This window comes from Kockovaella imperatae (assembly GCF_002102565.1).
Source record: "Kockovaella imperatae strain NRRL Y-17943 chromosome Unknown BD324scaffold_11, whole genome shotgun sequence".
Classification (NCBI taxonomy): Eukaryota; Fungi; Basidiomycota; class Tremellomycetes; order Tremellales; family Cuniculitremaceae; genus Kockovaella; species Kockovaella imperatae.
The window spans coordinates 479,866-496,123 of record NW_019028951.1 but is presented as its reverse complement, the minus strand read 5'-3'; the positions used below and the strand labels follow the sequence as shown (position 1 = coordinate 496,123).

Sequence of the window (16,258 nt, the reverse complement as noted above, 5' to 3'; positions counted from 1 at the left end):
CATGTACAGAATCTTGAGAACATCTAGTGTGACAACGGGTGGGGCGTTATAAGAGCCAAAAAAAGTAAAAGTGGTATGTAAGTACTGTGACGGGAACGGATGGTAGAGCTGACAAAGAAAGGGTGTATATGTGACCCAGGTACAACTGATTGATCTAGGAACGGACCTAGTCCTTGTGTCGACTGACTTTTTCGACTCCGGCAGCAGAGCTCGTCGTCCTATGACAGCAAAGTCAGCACTGTACCCGGCTGGAGGAGCGGCTTGAGCTTGTTTGACTACTCACCTCGTAGCATCCTCATCTTCATCCTCCTCATCATCCGTATACTCATCATCCTGATCATCCTCGTCCTCATCGTCGTCATCTTCAATGACCTGTTCGTCGCTGATCCTCTCTTTCCTGCTGCTCTCATCGGATGATCTGTCACTATCGCTCTCACGCCCATCTCCGAAAATATCCACACCACGAACGACTCTATCCTTGTCGTGATCTGGATGTATCGGTACCTGAATAGCTCGAGTGACGTGGTCGTCTTTTGACTGAGTGGCAGGCGGCTGCGCGGCGCCTCTCGTCGTATGGTCTTGTTCTGGATGCCCACCACTTCCAGATGGGCTCCTTCCGGCGGGCGAGAGATGTTCTGAGACCTGGATGATGGGTGTCGGTTGAGTTGACATATTTGACAGGTTCGACTTTTGAGACGCGATGGATGGGAACGTGCTTGGCTCTGTCACTGTTCCCCCGGACCCGGACTGAGCATCATCGGACGGGTTCGGTCCGTCGCTATTGGATCTCAACCTGAATCCTTCTAGAGCCATTCGTTTCTCCTCTGCAGCTCGTTTCTGCCTCTCTTCACGTCGTTTCTTCACCCATTCCATCCCGCTGCCTTCTTCCGCATCGCCCAAGAATCCACCACCACCACTCGTTCTTGACGGAGCTGAATTTGAACCCAATCCTGCACCTTGCTTCCCGTGACCCCATTCGATAAAGGCAGGCTCATTCTGTTCTCTCCATTGTTTCTCCTTCTCAGCCGCTTCGATCGCACGACGACTGCCGTACACTCTGCCATTCAGCATACGCACGGGTTGAGGCGAGGAGGATAAGGAGGAGCCTAGTGATGGTGATTCCATGGACGAATTCCGACGATGATCCGGACGATTGTTGAGGGACGAGTTGGGGGAAAGACCTTGCATGGTATTCTTTCGCTCAGTCTCAGACGACCATCTGAACGGGGATCTGAGCGCCGAGTTAGTAGCTAGTCCAGAGGAGCCGCAGCGGCCACCACACTCACGATCCGATGAATCCACCCGTGCTGACTGATTTTTTCAACGGTGCACCGTCCGAGTAGGCATCCTCTGCGTCTTTCAGACCAAAAAGCTTTTTGGTACCCTTTCCCCAACTGCCCATCGTTCGACTCCACCTCCGACCTCTCTTTTCCTCATCATCCGACTCGCCTTCGCTCCGTCGTCGTAAGAAATCGTCCTCCGACTCGTCATCGACATACTCCTCATTGTAGCCCTGATCCGGTTTCACACCACGAAGTTCTACCGTGCGGGTGGTTTCACCCGTTGGACCTTCGCCAGCTACCCAAGCGATATTCCGACCGGTCGATAGTGATCTCGGCCTACGAGGATCAGGCAGGGGTGCGAATCTTATCCTCGCGGAATGAGAATGACCAGATTCCGAAGGTGACAACATGGGAGATGAACCGACGGGAGATAAGTGGTTGGCGCCTGATGGGAGATCTACGACTGGAGTTTCTGGAGTTTGAGGATTGTTATCGGATTCAAACGAGGTCATGTTGCGGCTTGACAGGGATGAACTGCCAATGGTGGTGAATGCCAGGTCGACCGGTCGCACTTTGGGTGAATCCGATAGCCGTCTCGAGTTGAGCAGGATGCCACCTCGGGGAACCGAATCGATAGGGGCAAAGGATGGATTAGGTGGGTTGAGTAGGGAGAATCCAGTGCCAGGAGATGTCCCGTAGGACATGCTGAGGGACATGGTTACGTGTCAAGGGGGATCGGATGGTGGGTGTGGTAGTCGGGATACCGGGAGTAACTATGTCGGAATGATATGAAACGTGCTTCTCTGGCTGTGTCCTGTGTGGAATCTATCTCGCTATGTGTGTGTGCGTGTGTGTGTGTGCTTGAATAGCGATCACTGAGCTGTGAGTCCCAATAGATCTCGTCCGTGAGTGAGGAGAATGGAGGAAGGGGAAAAAACTTCCCTGGGATGCCAAGGAGATGAGAGGATCAAGTGATGACGAGGCTGGTATATGGACTTGGATAGTCTATTAATCGCCTGGTGCCCAGCAGACAAGAACTCGGTTGTGTCTTACGAGCGAGAATGGTGGAGATCGTTCAATGTGATTTCCGACACTCGCCCCTCCGTCCAGCACTGCCTTTCTGACGAGTCCCGGTTGTCCTGAGAAACCGGCGTTTGTCGATCCCCCGACTTTTGAGTTGAATTCGCGGGGGCCAGGGCAGACGCGGGGATCTCTGTGTGTCTCTGGATCTATTGACGAACTCCAACTAGCAAGGCCTTGACGTCGGTAGCCTCGCCAGTCCACGAAGTTGTCAGCAGAGTGTGCGGGTGTGTGTGGTGTGTGTGCAGTGTGAGATCAGAAAATGATATTGAAGACGAAGGAGGCGTCCCACAGCAGCAGCAGCTTTTGCCTTTGAAATGACGCCAAGACAAATTGGTAGATCGTGTGAATTTTATTAAGCGGGTGCTGGCTGCACACTGTGTCTGTGGGTGTGTGGGTCTATACTTTGTGGATGTGAGATGGAATGAGATGATTCAGATGTACAAGAGTTGAATGGTCGGTTGGATGGGTTGGTAGCTTGGTTCCAGATCAGATTCCTTACTCTTTGACACGATGTAGCAGCAGCAGCAGCACGAGTGGGTGGGCGGGGTGGAGAGAAGGGGGGAGGGGCAGGGGGAGCCGGGGCCAATCTGAGAGAGGTTTTTTAGCTTCATTTTTTATCCTTCCAATCTGTCTGTCTATCTATTCTGGCCCACCCCTCCTCCCCGCCCCCCCCCCCCCCCCCCCCTCTTTCCGCCTGTTCTGCCTCTGTGACGCCTCGCTCGCTCTCACTCCACCTACGTTGGAATATAGTAATAATATTATAAAAAGATTTTTCCTATTCAGGCAGCAGCACCATCCAGCAGCACCACCGCCATCATCGACCACCTCTCACCACCTCCATCACCACCATCCCTGGTATACGAGCGAGCGAACTACAGCTTAATTTGTAATTTAGAGTTTTTTTGTGTGGCGTTGACCACATGGGCTATACCGGTTAAATCGGATCATTTTTCAGAGCCATTGCTCAAGTGACAAGGAATGAGATACTACATACTGATGTCTAGACACTGTTCTTACGACTGGCACTACTGCTACTTTGTCCCAACCCAGCTTCCTGGACCATACTCTGGAATATGGAATCAGGATTCTGTAAGAGCACATCGGGAGAATCATATTCTGCCACTTTGCCATTGGACATGACGAGAACTCGATCACTATCCATGATGGTGTTGATTCGGTGGGCAATCTGGTAGGAGATAGGGAAAAGGGAAAAGAAGAAGGTGGTCAATGGACATGCTCCTTGTAGAGAAGGATCGACTCACAGTCAACGTCGTGACGCCTTCGAAATCGGATCCACGGATAATTTGCTGGACAGCTTCATCAGTCTCAAGATCGATCGAGCTGGTAGCCTGCGGGATTAGAGGTCAGCGAAACCACCCGCGCTTCCGGGATTGCTGTCTCACTTCATCCAGGACCAAGATCTTGGTCTTGCGCAGTAGAGCTCGAGCAAAGCAGACCAATTGCCTCTGACCAGAACTCAAGTCTGCCCACTTGCGTCAGCCCTCGTCAAATCGGGTGACTGCGTCCGTCCACTCACTCTGACCGCCTTCCGAGATCTCAGCGTCCAGCGTTCCTCCCATGTTGTCCATAATGTGATCTTTCAGATAAGCCTGCTCCAGAGCCTGCCAGATATTGGCGTCTTTGTGCGAATTCGTAGGATCAATGTTGTGCCTGGCACCAATCAGTTCAGCACGGATCATTCCCCCCCAACATGGCTTCTTGTCGGACTCACCTTAGAGTGCCCTCGAACAATTGAGGATCTTGCGGGATGATACTGACGACACTTCGGAGATCGTGTAGTCCAATTTTCGAAATGTCCACTCCGTCGATGCTAATTTTCCCACCGGCCGCCTCCAAAATTCTGAAAAGCGCAAGCGTAAGTGAGGATTTACCGGCTCCTGTTCGTCCCACGACGCCGATCCGTTCACCGCCCTTGATGCTGAATGACACTTGGCGGAGGGCGGGTTCGAGCTCGGGACGATATTTGAGGGAATAGTCACTGATGGGGAAATCCAACGTCAGGCACTGCAATCACTCGTGCAGCTGTTTTGAGAGCTCACTTGAACTCGATACCACCCTTCTGAGGCCAAGTCTTGGGCGGTCTGTGATCAGGGACGTCGTCCGCAGCCTCCGATGGCAGTGAGGCGTATCCCAACACTCGTTCAACAGAGACAATATTCTGCTCGACCTCTGAAGCAGTTCTCACTAGCCAGTTCTACAATTATCAGCGATAGTACCCTTCGAAAGACTCACCAAGGCTTGTGTGATGGACATGGTGTACGTCATCAACAGTCCGACGAGTCCCGCATCCACACTGTTGCTGATCAACAACGCGGACACAGCCACGAGCGCAGTGGAGAACATGAGACACGATCCGAGGAACTCGAGTCTGACGGCAAGCCATCGATTAACAGTCATGGCGGGCATGTAACACGCTTGGTTCCTATCGATCCGGGCCTCATTGTTGGCAATAAATCGTCTAGTCTGCGAGAATCCACGGATAACAGTGAGACCAGAGAGCGTCTCACCAAAGAATGAAAAGATGGGTGATCGGGAGATCGCATCGAGTCGTTTCAATTCTCGCGAAGTGGCTAGATAGTACTTCATGACGACTCGGTAAATGTATCCAAGCGGAAGGAGGACGATGAGGACGAACGGTGCACCGGAGGCAATAACCACAATGACACCGAGGACATTGATACACTAAAGGGATAAGTCAGCAAATGCTCCTCAATTTGACTCGCACTCACCGTTCGCATGAACCCGCTTAAAGCATTGACCAACACCTCGTCAATGACGTAAATGTCTCTCGAGAACAAGTTGAGAATTCGACCAGTCGGTGTGATTTCAAAGAAAGCCAGCGGGCTTCTCATCAACGCTCGGAACCCGGCATCGTGTAGTTTACGACTAGATCGAAGGGCGCAATATAGCTTGAGCACAATCGTACTGAGGACGGACAAGAGGGAAGATGAGATGCCCATGAGACCATACGCTAGAAGGTACTTTGTGACTTGCGTGTTGTCGCCCGCGCTTGTATTCTTTTGGGCCCAGAATCGGAGAACGTAATTCGACAGGATGGATGCAGTCTGACCGGCAATCATGAACAGGAGGAAGAACGAGACGCCAACCTTTGAAGCCGCTGAAATGTATTCCGCGTAAACTTTGCGTTTGACGACACCCTTTTCAGAGTGTTCTTTCGGTTTGCTGCTTTCTCTCAAATCTCGAAGTGCGTCCCGTTTGGCCTGCTTGATGGAAATGGAGGAAGCTCGGCGCATCTTTGATACTGTTCCTCGTCTGACCATTCGTTCCTTTTGAGGACTATCGGGCATCTTTTCGTTCTCGTCAGACTCATCCCCTTCGTCATCTTCCACTTCATCGTCTGATCCGTTTCCGACGACAGTTGGCGTGGCAGATCCACTGGACTCTCCCTTTTCAGTCTGCTTTCCGAGACCCGTGATGAGCTTGTACAATTCGGACTGATTGTTCGCCATGGCGTCTTGATATGTTCCTCGTTCCAGAATGATACCTCTTCGAAGCATGATGACTTGATCTGCCTGAGGAAGGAAGCTGACCGAGTTGGTGCAGAGCACTCGGGCCTTGGACCTGAGCATACCGTTGGGTCCAATGACCTGGTCAAAGATGTGACGTCCGACATGCGCATCGACGGCACTCAGAGGATCATCGAGGAGGTAAATATCGGCACGAGCGTAACATGCTCGAGCCAACGCGATTCGAGCCTTCTGACCACCGGATAGCGAAACTCCCTTTTCACCGACTTCCGTCATGTCTCCCTGGGGGAGGACTTCAAAGTCAGGTTTGAGAGCACATGCTTCGATGACTTGGTCATAGAATTCTGGGTCGAATCGGTGACCGAATACGATGTTGTCCTTGACAGTGGCAGAGAGAATCCAAGAGTTTTGAGAAAAGTAGGCAATGTCACCTTGGATCTTGACGGAACCATCGACTCGAGTCATTTCGCCCAACATGGCTCCGAGTAGAGACGATTTGCCGTCTCCAACTCGACCAATGACGGCCAATAATTCACCCTTGTTGACTTTGAGATCGATGTCCTGTAGAATGGGCTGAGGAGAATCGTTGATCCACTTGAATTCTCCATCACGGATTGTGACGAGAGGTTCGCCAATTTTTGGACCTTGACCAGGCGGATTGATGATGACTTGCCGAGCCTTGGGGTCAAGCTCGTCTCCCCCCAAGAAATCTTCGATTCGCTTGACGGAGACGATGGCTTCGATGATACTGTTGATGATGTTGGAGAAGACAGCCATAGGGAAACTGAGAAGCTGGAACAAGGAGATGGCCGGGAAGATAATTTCACTGGTCAGTGGTCTGTCACTCGTGGCCACAAAGGTCGCAAAGGTAGCAAAAGCGACAAGGAAAGGTGTCGACGACCAGAAAAAGTTGGAGGCAGCGCCAATGAGACCGATACGTCGCAAGAGGACCAATTCTTTATTGTTTCGAGAGTCGAGGACTTTCTCCGCAAACGACTTTTCCCACCCGTACAATTTGATCGACTTGATGTTGTTGAGGATCTCCGTCATGAGACGCGTTCGAGTATCCTTGATTTTCATCATTTTGTTCTGGTTCTTCTTGTTGACCTTGGCTAGGAAGGTGTTGATGGGAAGCTGAGAGGATCAGACTTGATTGAGAGCATTGCATTGCAACTCACCGAGACGACCATGATGGCCACACCCATGAATGCTTGCCATCCGACAAGGTTGTACAGAGAGATGAAAGCGAGAACAATCTAAGTTGAGAATGAGTCTCAAAACACGCGCGTGGGACCTTTGTCCTACCTGGAAAGGTCCTGACCATCCAATCTGACCATACTGAGCGAGATCTGCGATCCTGACGGCGTCCACACTTTGGAGATTGACGATGTCTCCGGTAGTCCTGCCGGCTTTTTCTCCGTTACTCAAGCGGAGCGACTTTTTGTAGATCAAGGTCACGAGACCGCCCTTGACACGCATGGCTGAAAAGGGTTTCTCAAGTCAGCATTCTCCCCTTGCCACGCATTGCGGCTGTAGACTTACTCGTCGCAAAGCACCTGTCAAAGTATTGGTGCAAAGTTGCCGTGGCGATGTTGGAAGTCACAAACATGAGGATAGTGACTGCATATCCGGCGATGGGAGGCATTGGCGAATCTGTCCCGTAGCTCGTGACGAATCGCAACAACAATCTCAGAAGCTGAGGTTGGACAAAGCTCAAGCTGTCATACGCGAGCTTGAGTATTCCAGCAGTGATATAAGGTCCACCGTATGCTCTGAGGATGGCAATTTTGAGCGAAGGTTTAGATTTGGATCCCTTTTTGACGTATTCCAGTTGTTTCTCCCAAGCTGTTGACAAACGTTCCGAAAGAGCTTCGGCGGAATCAGATGGAGGCAAGGACCACATGTCTTCTTCTCCCAAGAACTTTTTGGTACCCAAGGAGAGCATGGGCGTGAGCCATGAAAAGGTGAGTTTCTCGTAAAAGTTGGCAGTGAGGACTGGACTTTCGATATCGCCATACTCGTCTCTTCCATTTGAGGATCTCCCACCGTTCAATTGACCAACCGTATCGGCCTCTTCGTCTGAATCGTCAAGATGAATCTTGCCCTTTGACTTTGAGAAGGGACGTGACCATTTTGATTTGTTCCATTTGGTCTCTGGACCACTTAGTTCGAGGACAAAGTCGAACATTCCGATAATGATACTGGCGATCCAGAGTGATTCTCTAGCGAGGATCAACCTGCCATCGGTGGTTTTGGTGAGCTCAAGAGAGAGGTACCCAGTGATGATCATTGTTCGTAGTCTGACGATGGAGACGAGGAGGTAGACTGGCCAAAAGAGGAGAACCAGTGTAGACGATTGACGAGCTGTATAAAAGTTCAGGGGTGTGAGATGAATCAAGAAGAGAAGCGTGATGAGGTAGAGCAAATAATGGACAGAGCTCAGAGGATTGGTGGTGAGTGAGGGTAAGGAGAGCCCCAGGGCAGCTGTAGCCAATAGCGCAGAGATACCAAGTAGCCACTGAGGATGTTATCAGTGTCAACGGGGCTCTCACAAACGAGTCGCATGACTGAATGTCCAGCACGGAGGGGAAGGAAGATGAGAAACTCACCACTTTTGCCGTGCAGACCTTCCGACTACTTTCATTCCTGTCGATCCATCGTAATCCGTCTTTCGCATTAGGTCGCTTGAGCCTACGCCGCTTCGAGATGATTTGAGCGATGGCTCCCAGGATGGTAATGGCCAACGGAACAGGCATCAATACGGCATGTTCGAAACACGTCGTCAAATCGAGATCTCGGTGATCGGATATGATCTCAAGCGGCCAACCGCACGACGTCGTCGTCGAGGACGTCGACCACATGCCAGATATATTGGAAGATGAGGCTTCAGAGCTCCAGAGGGAAGAGAAAATGGCTTGAGAGGCCATGGCGATATCGGTTCTCGAACTCGATTCCCAATTCACGATCTAACAGAAAGAATCAAAAAAGCTGACTGATGTGGACCGTCGCCTGAGTCCGACGAGCCCTTGTTCACTTGTCCGATGGTTTTTCCACCCGTTTTGATCCAATTCCAGAGTGATCCAAGCGAGTGCAACCAACGCTCAATGTCCTCAAGTACCTCTAGACCAACCCGATCGAGCGAACCAGCGTTGAGATATGTCGAAGATACAAGGGGAGATCTTTGGAGCAGATGTCGCGGTGGAGGTGACGACATTTTTACCAAACCCTTTTTGAATTTTTGAATTGACCTCCACCTGTGGCAGTAACACCAACCATGTCCAATGGCAATGAGTGGCGTACAACACATATGCAAAACAAGTATACAACAACGCTTTTCAGAGCCCCTGGTCTATCTCCAGCCCATCGTCTTGCTCCCCTCTCGTTCCCATCAGATCCAACTTTCGCTTCTTGCCCAGTCTATCGTCCTTTCCATCTCCACTACCACTCTTATAATCTATTCCGACTTTACGCCTCAATTCATCTACATCCACCGAACCGTCTTCTTTGGCCCAGGACAATACTAAATGACGACCGAGCAAATGCGTGTGCTTGAGAGCCTCCATTGCACGGACAGCTTCAGTATGCGTCGTGAATTCGATGAACCCGAACCCTCGAGTCGATTTAGATCCAGCAGCAGTAGGGAGTGATTTCTTGGGGATCCGCAGGGCTTTGATAGACCCATACGCGCTAAAAAAAGAAAGGAGGGTGAGCAAAGAAGGCTCCTAAGGTTGAAGACTCTTCAAAACCTGCACGCACCTAAACAGATCTCTAATGTCCTTCTTGCTCGCTTCGAATGGCAGATTCTTGACCATGACCTTTGTTCCTTTGAATTTGCCCATCTCTCCATCTGCCTTTTTCTCGCCCGTGTCACCTTGATCAGCACCTCCTCGTTGAGCAAACTTGACTTCCAGAGCCTTCCCATCAATTTCAAAGCCTTCAAGCCCCGCCATGGCCTTTTGAGCCTCCTGTTGTGTTTTAAATCCGACAAATCCGTACCCCATGGATAGTCTTTCGCCAGGTCGCCTGGGATCAGGTTTAGTCTGCACCCGAGCAAAGGAATAACCAGGTAATGACGAGAGGATGGATTGTAGGCGAGGTGTGGAAGTACTAAATGCGAGATTCTTCAAGAACAAGGTCGAGCCAGCTTCGTCTGACTCGTCTGCAACCTGACGAGATTCAGCCGAGGCGACTTTCTCTGCGAGGATACGAGCTTGATCCTCTTGCTCTTGAGCGACCTTGTCCGCCATCTTGCTCGAGTCGATGAACATGCCTTGCGGACCTTTCTCAAGGTATAAGACGGCGTTACCCATGCGCGTGTAAGCCAATGCTTTGAATGCTCTCCCAGCGTCTGCGGAAGATTTGTATTCCACCACACCGAGTGTCCCGCTGGGAGGTAAGAGCATGCGAGTGATCTCTCCGTGGGGTGTAAACATATCCGTGAGGGCTTGAATGGTCGTTCCATACGGAATGTTCTTGACCAAGATTATAGTCTGCGATCGAGGAGTCCGAGGCTGCAGAGACTCGACATTGAGACCGGCCTCTTCAAAGTAGGCTTTTGTCTCTGCGATCACGTGTGTTTCCGCCAGAGCAAGCTTGACAGCCGCAGATGTTGAAGCGGATGGGTCTTCAGGATCAGCGTTCAACAATTCAGCCTTGGTGATGCCCATTCGGTCTGCGACGGAACCGGCAACGGCATCGCTCTGGGGGGAAGAAAGGATCAGCATTGCTGCGCAGTTGCGAGGATCGCGACCTACGTTCATGTATAAGGTCGCCCAATTTACTCCCTTTGAGCTCGCCTCTTTACGTTTCTGATCCGCCTTGTTCAAAACATCCTGCCTTCTTTCCTTGATCTTGCCCAATACCTGACCTTCTCCTCCAAGAGTTTGGTGGGTGATCGATGGTTCTTGACCTGGTCTCACACGACCTGGTAAGACGTGCAAGAGACGGCCTTGAAAGGTCGTCTTGTCCAACTTGCGATACGCTACGAGGGCGTGTTGAGGGTCCCGAAAGAGAATGAACGCTGTTCCGAGCGGCTCGCCGGAATGCGAGACAGGTAGATGGACGGATTCGACATGACCAAAAGGGGTGAAAAGGGAAGATAGGTCATCTGAAGTCACAGAGAAGGCAAGGTTCCGCACGAACAGCCTGCCAGTGGAAAGGACAAGCGAAGACTCTGAATCGAGCTTCTGGAGAACCCCATTAGTTGAAGATGAGTGCAAGCAGCGGATCTACACACCTGAGCCACTTCTGTCCCGTCGTCTTGGTCACCTTCCAAGGCAGCAGTCTGCCGTTTCCTTAACCAAGCTGCATCATCGTCGTCTTCATCCCCTGCTTCTTCTTCCACCTGTCTTTCCTTCCCTTTCGCACTTTTCGACTTGCTCTTGTCCTTCTTGGACCCATCTGCCTTCCAGCCAGGATCTCCAGGCACGAGTGCATCTGTGCCGCCTGGTAGAACCTGTTGGTCGTTCCCCTTCATCACGTTCATAAACTCCTGAAGCTGCTTGGAAGGTCCAGCCTGGGGGATGCTGGCAGCGGATGGAACTTTCTCAGCAGTCTTCATCCTCTTAGATGGTTTTGGTCCTAAGGGCTGAACCGTCCGGTCAGCTCTCCTTCATGCCAGTCGATCCAGAAACCCCTGACTTACATCATCCCTGACAATGTCCACCTTGACCTTACCACCGCCGAATCCAAACGTCCCGTCGAACCAAGCTTGAGCCTTACTCGCATCATGCTCAGACTTGTACCCAACAAAAGCGAATCTTCGCTTGCTGTTGACCTTGATATCTGTGATTTGAGCTTGTTCAAGTTGAGCAGGAGACGTGAGGTGGGATTTGAAGGACGAGGTGGTGATGCTCGGCGGCAGATTCAGAAAAATGAGTCGAGACCTGGTATTCAGACATCAGCTCATATTGCTGATTGAGGTTGATACGTACATGATGCCTTGAGCTGATAATGTGTACTCTCTACAGCAAGCAGCTCGAATTGGGTGAACCTCCACACAGATGCAAGGAGACCCGTGTTGCCGCTGAAAAATCTGTAATCTTTGCCGGAGGTCTCCCACGGTGGATTGCGGCGTTGAGAATCGATGATATCGGCTAAGTTTTCGCTTAGCGCTTAACGCCGAAGTCACACCCTGCCAGATCTCCGCCACTGGCTTCTATCCTCGGCGTTTTACAATTCTCCGCTCTGGTCTCGCTGGCTTCGCTGCCACTGGTACACTTTTCAACGGGATTCAAGGTAAAAGACTGGCATTTGGGTGTGAATTGTCTTGTCCGTATACACCATTCAAAGATGCCTGGAGTTCGAGACGTTAGGTGAGTCCAGGGGATCAAGGCTCAGATTAGGTCAGGGGGCTAGGAAGGAAGGTATTCTTGCTGCCTGGGCAGGTGATGGAGAAGAGAAGAGAACGCGGATAGAAAGTCGCTTTGAAAGCGACCTGCCATGATGTCTGCGATGTCTTTGGTGATATGGCGTGAATGAGGATCGGGATGAGGATGATTGGAGGCATACCGATGGGTGCAGTAGCTGATACGACTGTCCCTTCTAGCGCCGAAGCGTTCATCAAAGCCTACTCTTCTCACTTGAAGAGATCTGGAAAGCTCGACATCCCTACATGGGTCGACACTGTCAAGACAGGATGCCAGAAGGAGCTCGCGCCATATGACCCGGATTGGTACTATGTTCGAGCTGGTGAGTGTACAAGACCGAGAGCATGCATGAGCGGAGCGGGAGTGGAAGCGATGGAGAACAAGCGAGCCGGATAGGAAACATGGAGAGGCAGAAGCAGGCAGAGTTAGAGCACAGAGCAACCTGTTTCTGCTGGACCCCACCCATCTCCCTCCGCTCTATTACACCTGCGTGATGCTTCAGAGGACTCGCGCTGACGTTCTCGTCCTTTTCTCCTGTCACCAGCTGCCGTCGCCCGTCACATCTACCTCCGCAAATCCGTTGGAGTCGGTGCCCTCGCCAAACTTCACGGAACCAAGAAACGACGTGGAACCCGACCTAACAGACACCAAGACTCTTCTACCGGTGTTCAGAGGAGTGTCGTCCAAGGTTTGGAGAAGATCGGAGTGCTCGAGTTGGCTCAGGACGGTGGAAGGAGAATCTCTCAGGATGGAATGTGAGTGGATCATCGAGTCTGCTGGGGCCGTGATGATCAGCCGTCGAGCGTTGCACATCTCTCAATCACACTATATCCTCTTTATTCGTCGTCTGCTCCCCCGTAGAAACCACGCTGACACTCTCGCCCCCAGGCGTGATCTCGACCGAATTGCCACTGCTGTTCTTGAGCAAGAGCGTGCTGAGGAGGACGAGGAAGAGGAGGACGAGGATGAGGATGAGGATGAGGACGAGGCTGAGGAAGAGGCCGACGACGAGTAGATTGGGATGATTCGTTGAATCAAAAGAGGAATCCTTGGGCAATGGTTGGGAAACCCCATCGATCCATCCATGATTTCCATTTTTTTCTCCCATTCGATGTTCTCTCTCGGTCATGACATTTCCCGTGCATATTCACAAAGAGTAGAGGTGTCGTTTACTAACTGCTGAGGCGGGGCTATTCGCGTACGGGCAGCTTGGTGGTCAGACGAGCTATGAGCGATACTGATGTTCGTTACATTTCGTTACTGACCATCAAAAGTGATAGTCGCTACAATAGCACTCGGCAAAGGAAGCTATCAAAAACCCCGGCTTGCTGTGCGGCCCCCTCCCCCCCTCATCTTCATCACTGTGGCCACACATCCTCACTGGCGACTGATCGATCTGTCTTGAGAGGTCCTCATTCTTTGATCACCCCGGAATCCATCGACAACACTCGCGACCGACCGGTGATGCCCTGTGCCAACATACAAAGCAGCATCTCCTTGAAAACCTTCCAGACCAGCAGGAAGGCTGTATCTCTTTGAAACGATAGGTCGGATCTCACCGCTCGGCCTATCGGGCGATCCGACTCCTTGCAGCCCCTGACTTCCAGTGGACCCGGTGAACAGTTCTCTAAGGGTTGTCACTTGACCTCCTCGACCTCCTCTTGCAGAGCCATTCGGACCGATATTGACAAATCGAGAGAGATTGGATATAGGCGAGGGGACAGATGAAATGGATTCGAACAGATCGAACACGGATCGTCGTGAATGCTGTACGGATGACGGAACAGCATGCAAAGGAGAATTTATAACATCCTTTGAATTGGCAGCCGGACTAACAGATTGCAGCTCGAGGGACGCCGGCATGTCCTTTACGACTGGCGATAGATCACCTCCTATCTTGACAGGCCTCGGGGACGCAATCGTCGACCTGGAATACGACGTGCATGGGACCGATGTGTCTTCTGTGTATGATTCCGTAATGGTACAGGTCGTCGAAGGGACGGACGATTGAGTGGTACTGGAGCTACTCGATACTGATCGAAGCTGCATGCCAGAAGTACTGACCCGTCTTGGAACAGGTCGAGGGCCTCTCGGTGAAGTGGGGAATACTGCGCTTGGAAAGAATGGGAAACTATGACGTTGATCGTGCAGCTTGGGTCGATGGATATGAGCGAATCGCTCATCCACTCGGTAGCTCGGTTCAGAAACAGCGGACACAGCATCAGGGAGAACTGTCCCGCTGCGGGACGATGGCATCAATGGCGGACTGACGCTCCTCCCTCTGTTTCCTGGTGTCTCTCGCAAATGTCTTGAAGTTTGCTTGGCCTTGGTTTCTGGCAAATCTTCCAGAATCGGCGGGAGTGGTTGCTGCCGTGACCGCGGCAATGTCTTAAGCTCGGGCTGCTGATGGACCACGAACTCCGGTTGAGGATAGCCATCTACACCAGAGGATGTGAGACCATTCGCAACCGGATCGAAATCGTGTGTACCCATTATTGATTGACCATGCTTCGGGGACGCCGTCTTGCTCGACTGCCCGAGTGACAACGGCGAGAGGAGAGCTGAAAGAGATTCGAACGTCCCAGCAGGCATAGACCATCTTCTACCGAACGCTCGAGGTTCACGACGGGTACCTTCGCGTTGAGAGGATTGACCACGCTCCGTCGATAGCGATTCCGCATCGAGCCAGATTTGAGGTGGAACGGAAGCAGGGTCGAGAATCTCCAGTGGCAGGTTCGAAACGACTCTTTGCTTGCCTGACCTGTGAAGGACGAGCGTCAGCTGACTGAGATATACGAGTGTCGATCGAGGGTTGGGTCCAGGATGCTCACGGTGTGCCTACGAGGTGGACCAGTATGGAAAGACTGTACTGGACGTCGAAGACTGTCGAGTGGGTCGATCTCGACCCCGGAGGCAAAGACAGGTTGAGGGTGAAAGACGATGCTGCTCGTGCAGGGACGGCATAGCGATCTGAAAGAGATCAAATCGTAATCATCGAGAGAGCGTAAATGTAACCAAAGCACTCACCGTCATATTGCTCTTGACAGACGATCTCTGATACCTCGAAAGGCTCATGTGGAAAATGGATAGTTGTGCGCTTCATCAGACGTAGGACTGGTGCGAGTGTCTGTCCGTCCCCGAGTTGGGTCAGCTACACGGGACAACCGCTTACCGACGGACGATCTGCCACCCACCCAAAAGGCTGTCGAATTTCTGATGTCTATAATGACGACCATATTCGGATCCGCACTCGATACCCATCCTCTCGCTCGACCATGCTCAGCACTTAAGATCAAACTGCCTCCGCCCTCTATCTGAGGGAGTCGAGCCCCATCTTCAGCCTTCACACTGCCAGTCAAGTCCATGTCGAACGCGCTAGACGATTGGACCACGTCAAACGTCCTGAAGGTGTGCAAGATTTGCGTCATGCCTTCATACTGGAATTCGACGGTAGCATGGAGCGTGTAAGAGATGGATGCGAACGGTGAGGTGTGGCTGGAGGGGAGGTACCCAGGTATCGGGATGGATAAGCGAAAACGCGTCGTTCTGCACCTATCAGCAGTGGAAATTGTCATCTCCTCTCAACTCTCACCCCCGTCTTGCTCGGTAATAACCAGGATGCTCGTCGTCTGTATCTGGATAGACAGCACTGGACGCCGGGAGACCAGCACCTGTCATGGTCAAAGGTCAAACCCTTGCTCCCTCTGGCTCACCTTGGAAAGCTATCGAGCGGTCGTATAGCACCTCATGCAAGCTATCGGATGTTGTCTTGGCTTCTGTTAAACGGCATTTCAGCGCCGGGGCAGCGAAAGAATAACCCACCAGCCTGGACCACGAGTTCCACTTCCATGTTTCCCAAGAGAAGATTGGCGGATTTGCAAGTCAAGTGTAGGGCACCTTGTAATTCGTCCCCCACAATAACCGCATCAGAACCTTCCGTCGTGTCGATGCCCAAGTCCAAATCGATCAGATGATGATGCGATACAGTATGAGGCAATTCGGCTCGTGACATGGT

The 16,258-nt window shown here is 51.7% G+C and overlaps 5 protein-coding genes across 5 annotated transcripts; 1 reads left to right on the top strand and 4 right to left on the bottom strand.

The window, feature by feature from the left end:
* Nucleotides 1-2,398, bottom strand: BD324DRAFT_96762 (hypothetical protein). Its single transcript, XM_022019290.1, has 3 exons — nt 1,287-2,398; nt 284-1,231; nt 1-218 (listed from the first exon to the last, which is right to left on the bottom strand). The coding sequence occupies exons 1-3, from the start codon at nt 1,997-1,999 to the stop codon at nt 167-169; spliced, it is 1,713 nt and encodes a 570-aa protein (XP_021869601.1). The 5' UTR covers nt 2,000-2,398; the 3' UTR covers nt 1-166.
* Nucleotides 2,399-3,057: 659 nt separating this feature from the next.
* BD324DRAFT_632732 (putative metal resistance protein ycf1) lies at nt 3,058-9,067 on the bottom strand. The gene is made up of 12 exons (XM_022016548.1): nt 8,485-9,067; nt 7,418-8,393; nt 7,181-7,356; nt 7,054-7,131; nt 5,117-7,009; nt 4,620-5,069; nt 4,427-4,581; nt 4,099-4,365; nt 3,904-4,037; nt 3,770-3,849; nt 3,629-3,715; nt 3,058-3,552 (listed from the first exon to the last, which is right to left on the bottom strand). The coding sequence occupies exons 1-12, from the start codon at nt 8,800-8,802 to the stop codon at nt 3,367-3,369; spliced, it is 4,800 nt and encodes a 1,599-aa protein (XP_021869600.1). The 5' UTR covers nt 8,803-9,067; the 3' UTR covers nt 3,058-3,366.
* A 101-nt stretch (nt 9,068-9,168) lies between these two features.
* Nucleotides 9,169-11,872, bottom strand: BD324DRAFT_632729 (hypothetical protein). The gene is made up of 6 exons (XM_022016547.1): nt 11,809-11,872; nt 11,520-11,760; nt 11,112-11,462; nt 10,630-11,061; nt 9,632-10,575; nt 9,169-9,562 (listed from the first exon to the last, which is right to left on the bottom strand). Coding segments are annotated over exons 1-6 (2,322 nt in total). The 5' UTR covers nt 11,811-11,872; the 3' UTR covers nt 9,169-9,210.
* A 294-nt stretch (nt 11,873-12,166) lies between these two features.
* Nucleotides 12,167-13,258, top strand: BD324DRAFT_582192 (putative 40S ribosomal protein S19; the record flags this gene model as incomplete). The annotated part of the gene is made up of 4 exons (XM_022013549.1): nt 12,167-12,189; nt 12,423-12,565; nt 12,788-12,998; nt 13,132-13,258. The coding sequence occupies 4 exons, from the start codon at nt 12,167-12,169 to the stop codon at nt 13,256-13,258; spliced, it is 504 nt and encodes a 167-aa protein (XP_021869598.1).
* Nucleotides 13,259-13,620: 362 nt separating this feature from the next.
* On the bottom strand, nt 13,621-16,255 carry BD324DRAFT_652539 (hypothetical protein; the record flags this gene model as incomplete). The annotated part of the gene is made up of 7 exons (XM_022018513.1): nt 13,621-15,004; nt 15,075-15,213; nt 15,271-15,370; nt 15,438-15,789; nt 15,836-15,914; nt 15,957-16,019; nt 16,066-16,255. The coding sequence occupies 7 exons, from the start codon at nt 16,253-16,255 to the stop codon at nt 13,621-13,623; spliced, it is 2,307 nt and encodes a 768-aa protein (XP_021869597.1).
* Between the last annotated feature and the right edge of the window lie 3 nt (nt 16,256-16,258).

What these genes read in the sequence shown, in the direction of transcription:
- BD324DRAFT_632732 (XM_022016548.1), bottom strand. Translation starts at nt 8,802, where the DNA reads ATGGCCTCTCAAGCCATTTTCTCTTCCCTCTGGAGCTCTGAAGCCTCA. An exon ending in AGGTCTGCACGGCAAAAGTG is followed by an intron (nt 8,394 to 8,484) that starts GTGAGTTTCTCA and finishes TAACATCCTCAG; the next exon opens with TGGCTACTTGGTATCTCTGC. An exon ending in TTGTTCGAGGGCACTCTAAG is followed by an intron (nt 4,038 to 4,098) that starts GTGAGTCCGACA and finishes GATTGGTGCCAG; the next exon opens with GCACAACATTGATCCTACGA.
- BD324DRAFT_632729 (XM_022016547.1), bottom strand. An exon ending in TGGACATTGTCAGGGATGAT is followed by an intron (nt 11,463 to 11,519) that starts GTAAGTCAGGGG and finishes CGGACGGTTCAG; the next exon opens with CCCTTAGGACCAAAACCATC. An exon ending in GGGCGACCTTATACATGAAC is followed by an intron (nt 10,576 to 10,629) that starts GTAGGTCGCGAT and finishes TCTTCCCCCCAG; the next exon opens with AGCGATGCCGTTGCCGGTTC.
- BD324DRAFT_96762 (XM_022019290.1), bottom strand. Translation starts at nt 1,999, where the DNA reads ATGTCCCTCAGCATGTCCTACGGGACATCTCCTGGCACTGGATTCTCC. An exon ending in ACGGGTGGATTCATCGGATC is followed by an intron (nt 1,232 to 1,286) that starts GTGAGTGTGGTG and finishes CTCGGCGCTCAG; the next exon opens with ATCCCCGTTCAGATGGTCGT. An exon ending in GAAGATGAGGATGCTACGAG is followed by an intron (nt 219 to 283) that starts GTGAGTAGTCAA and finishes TTGCTGTCATAG; the next exon opens with GACGACGAGCTCTGCTGCCG.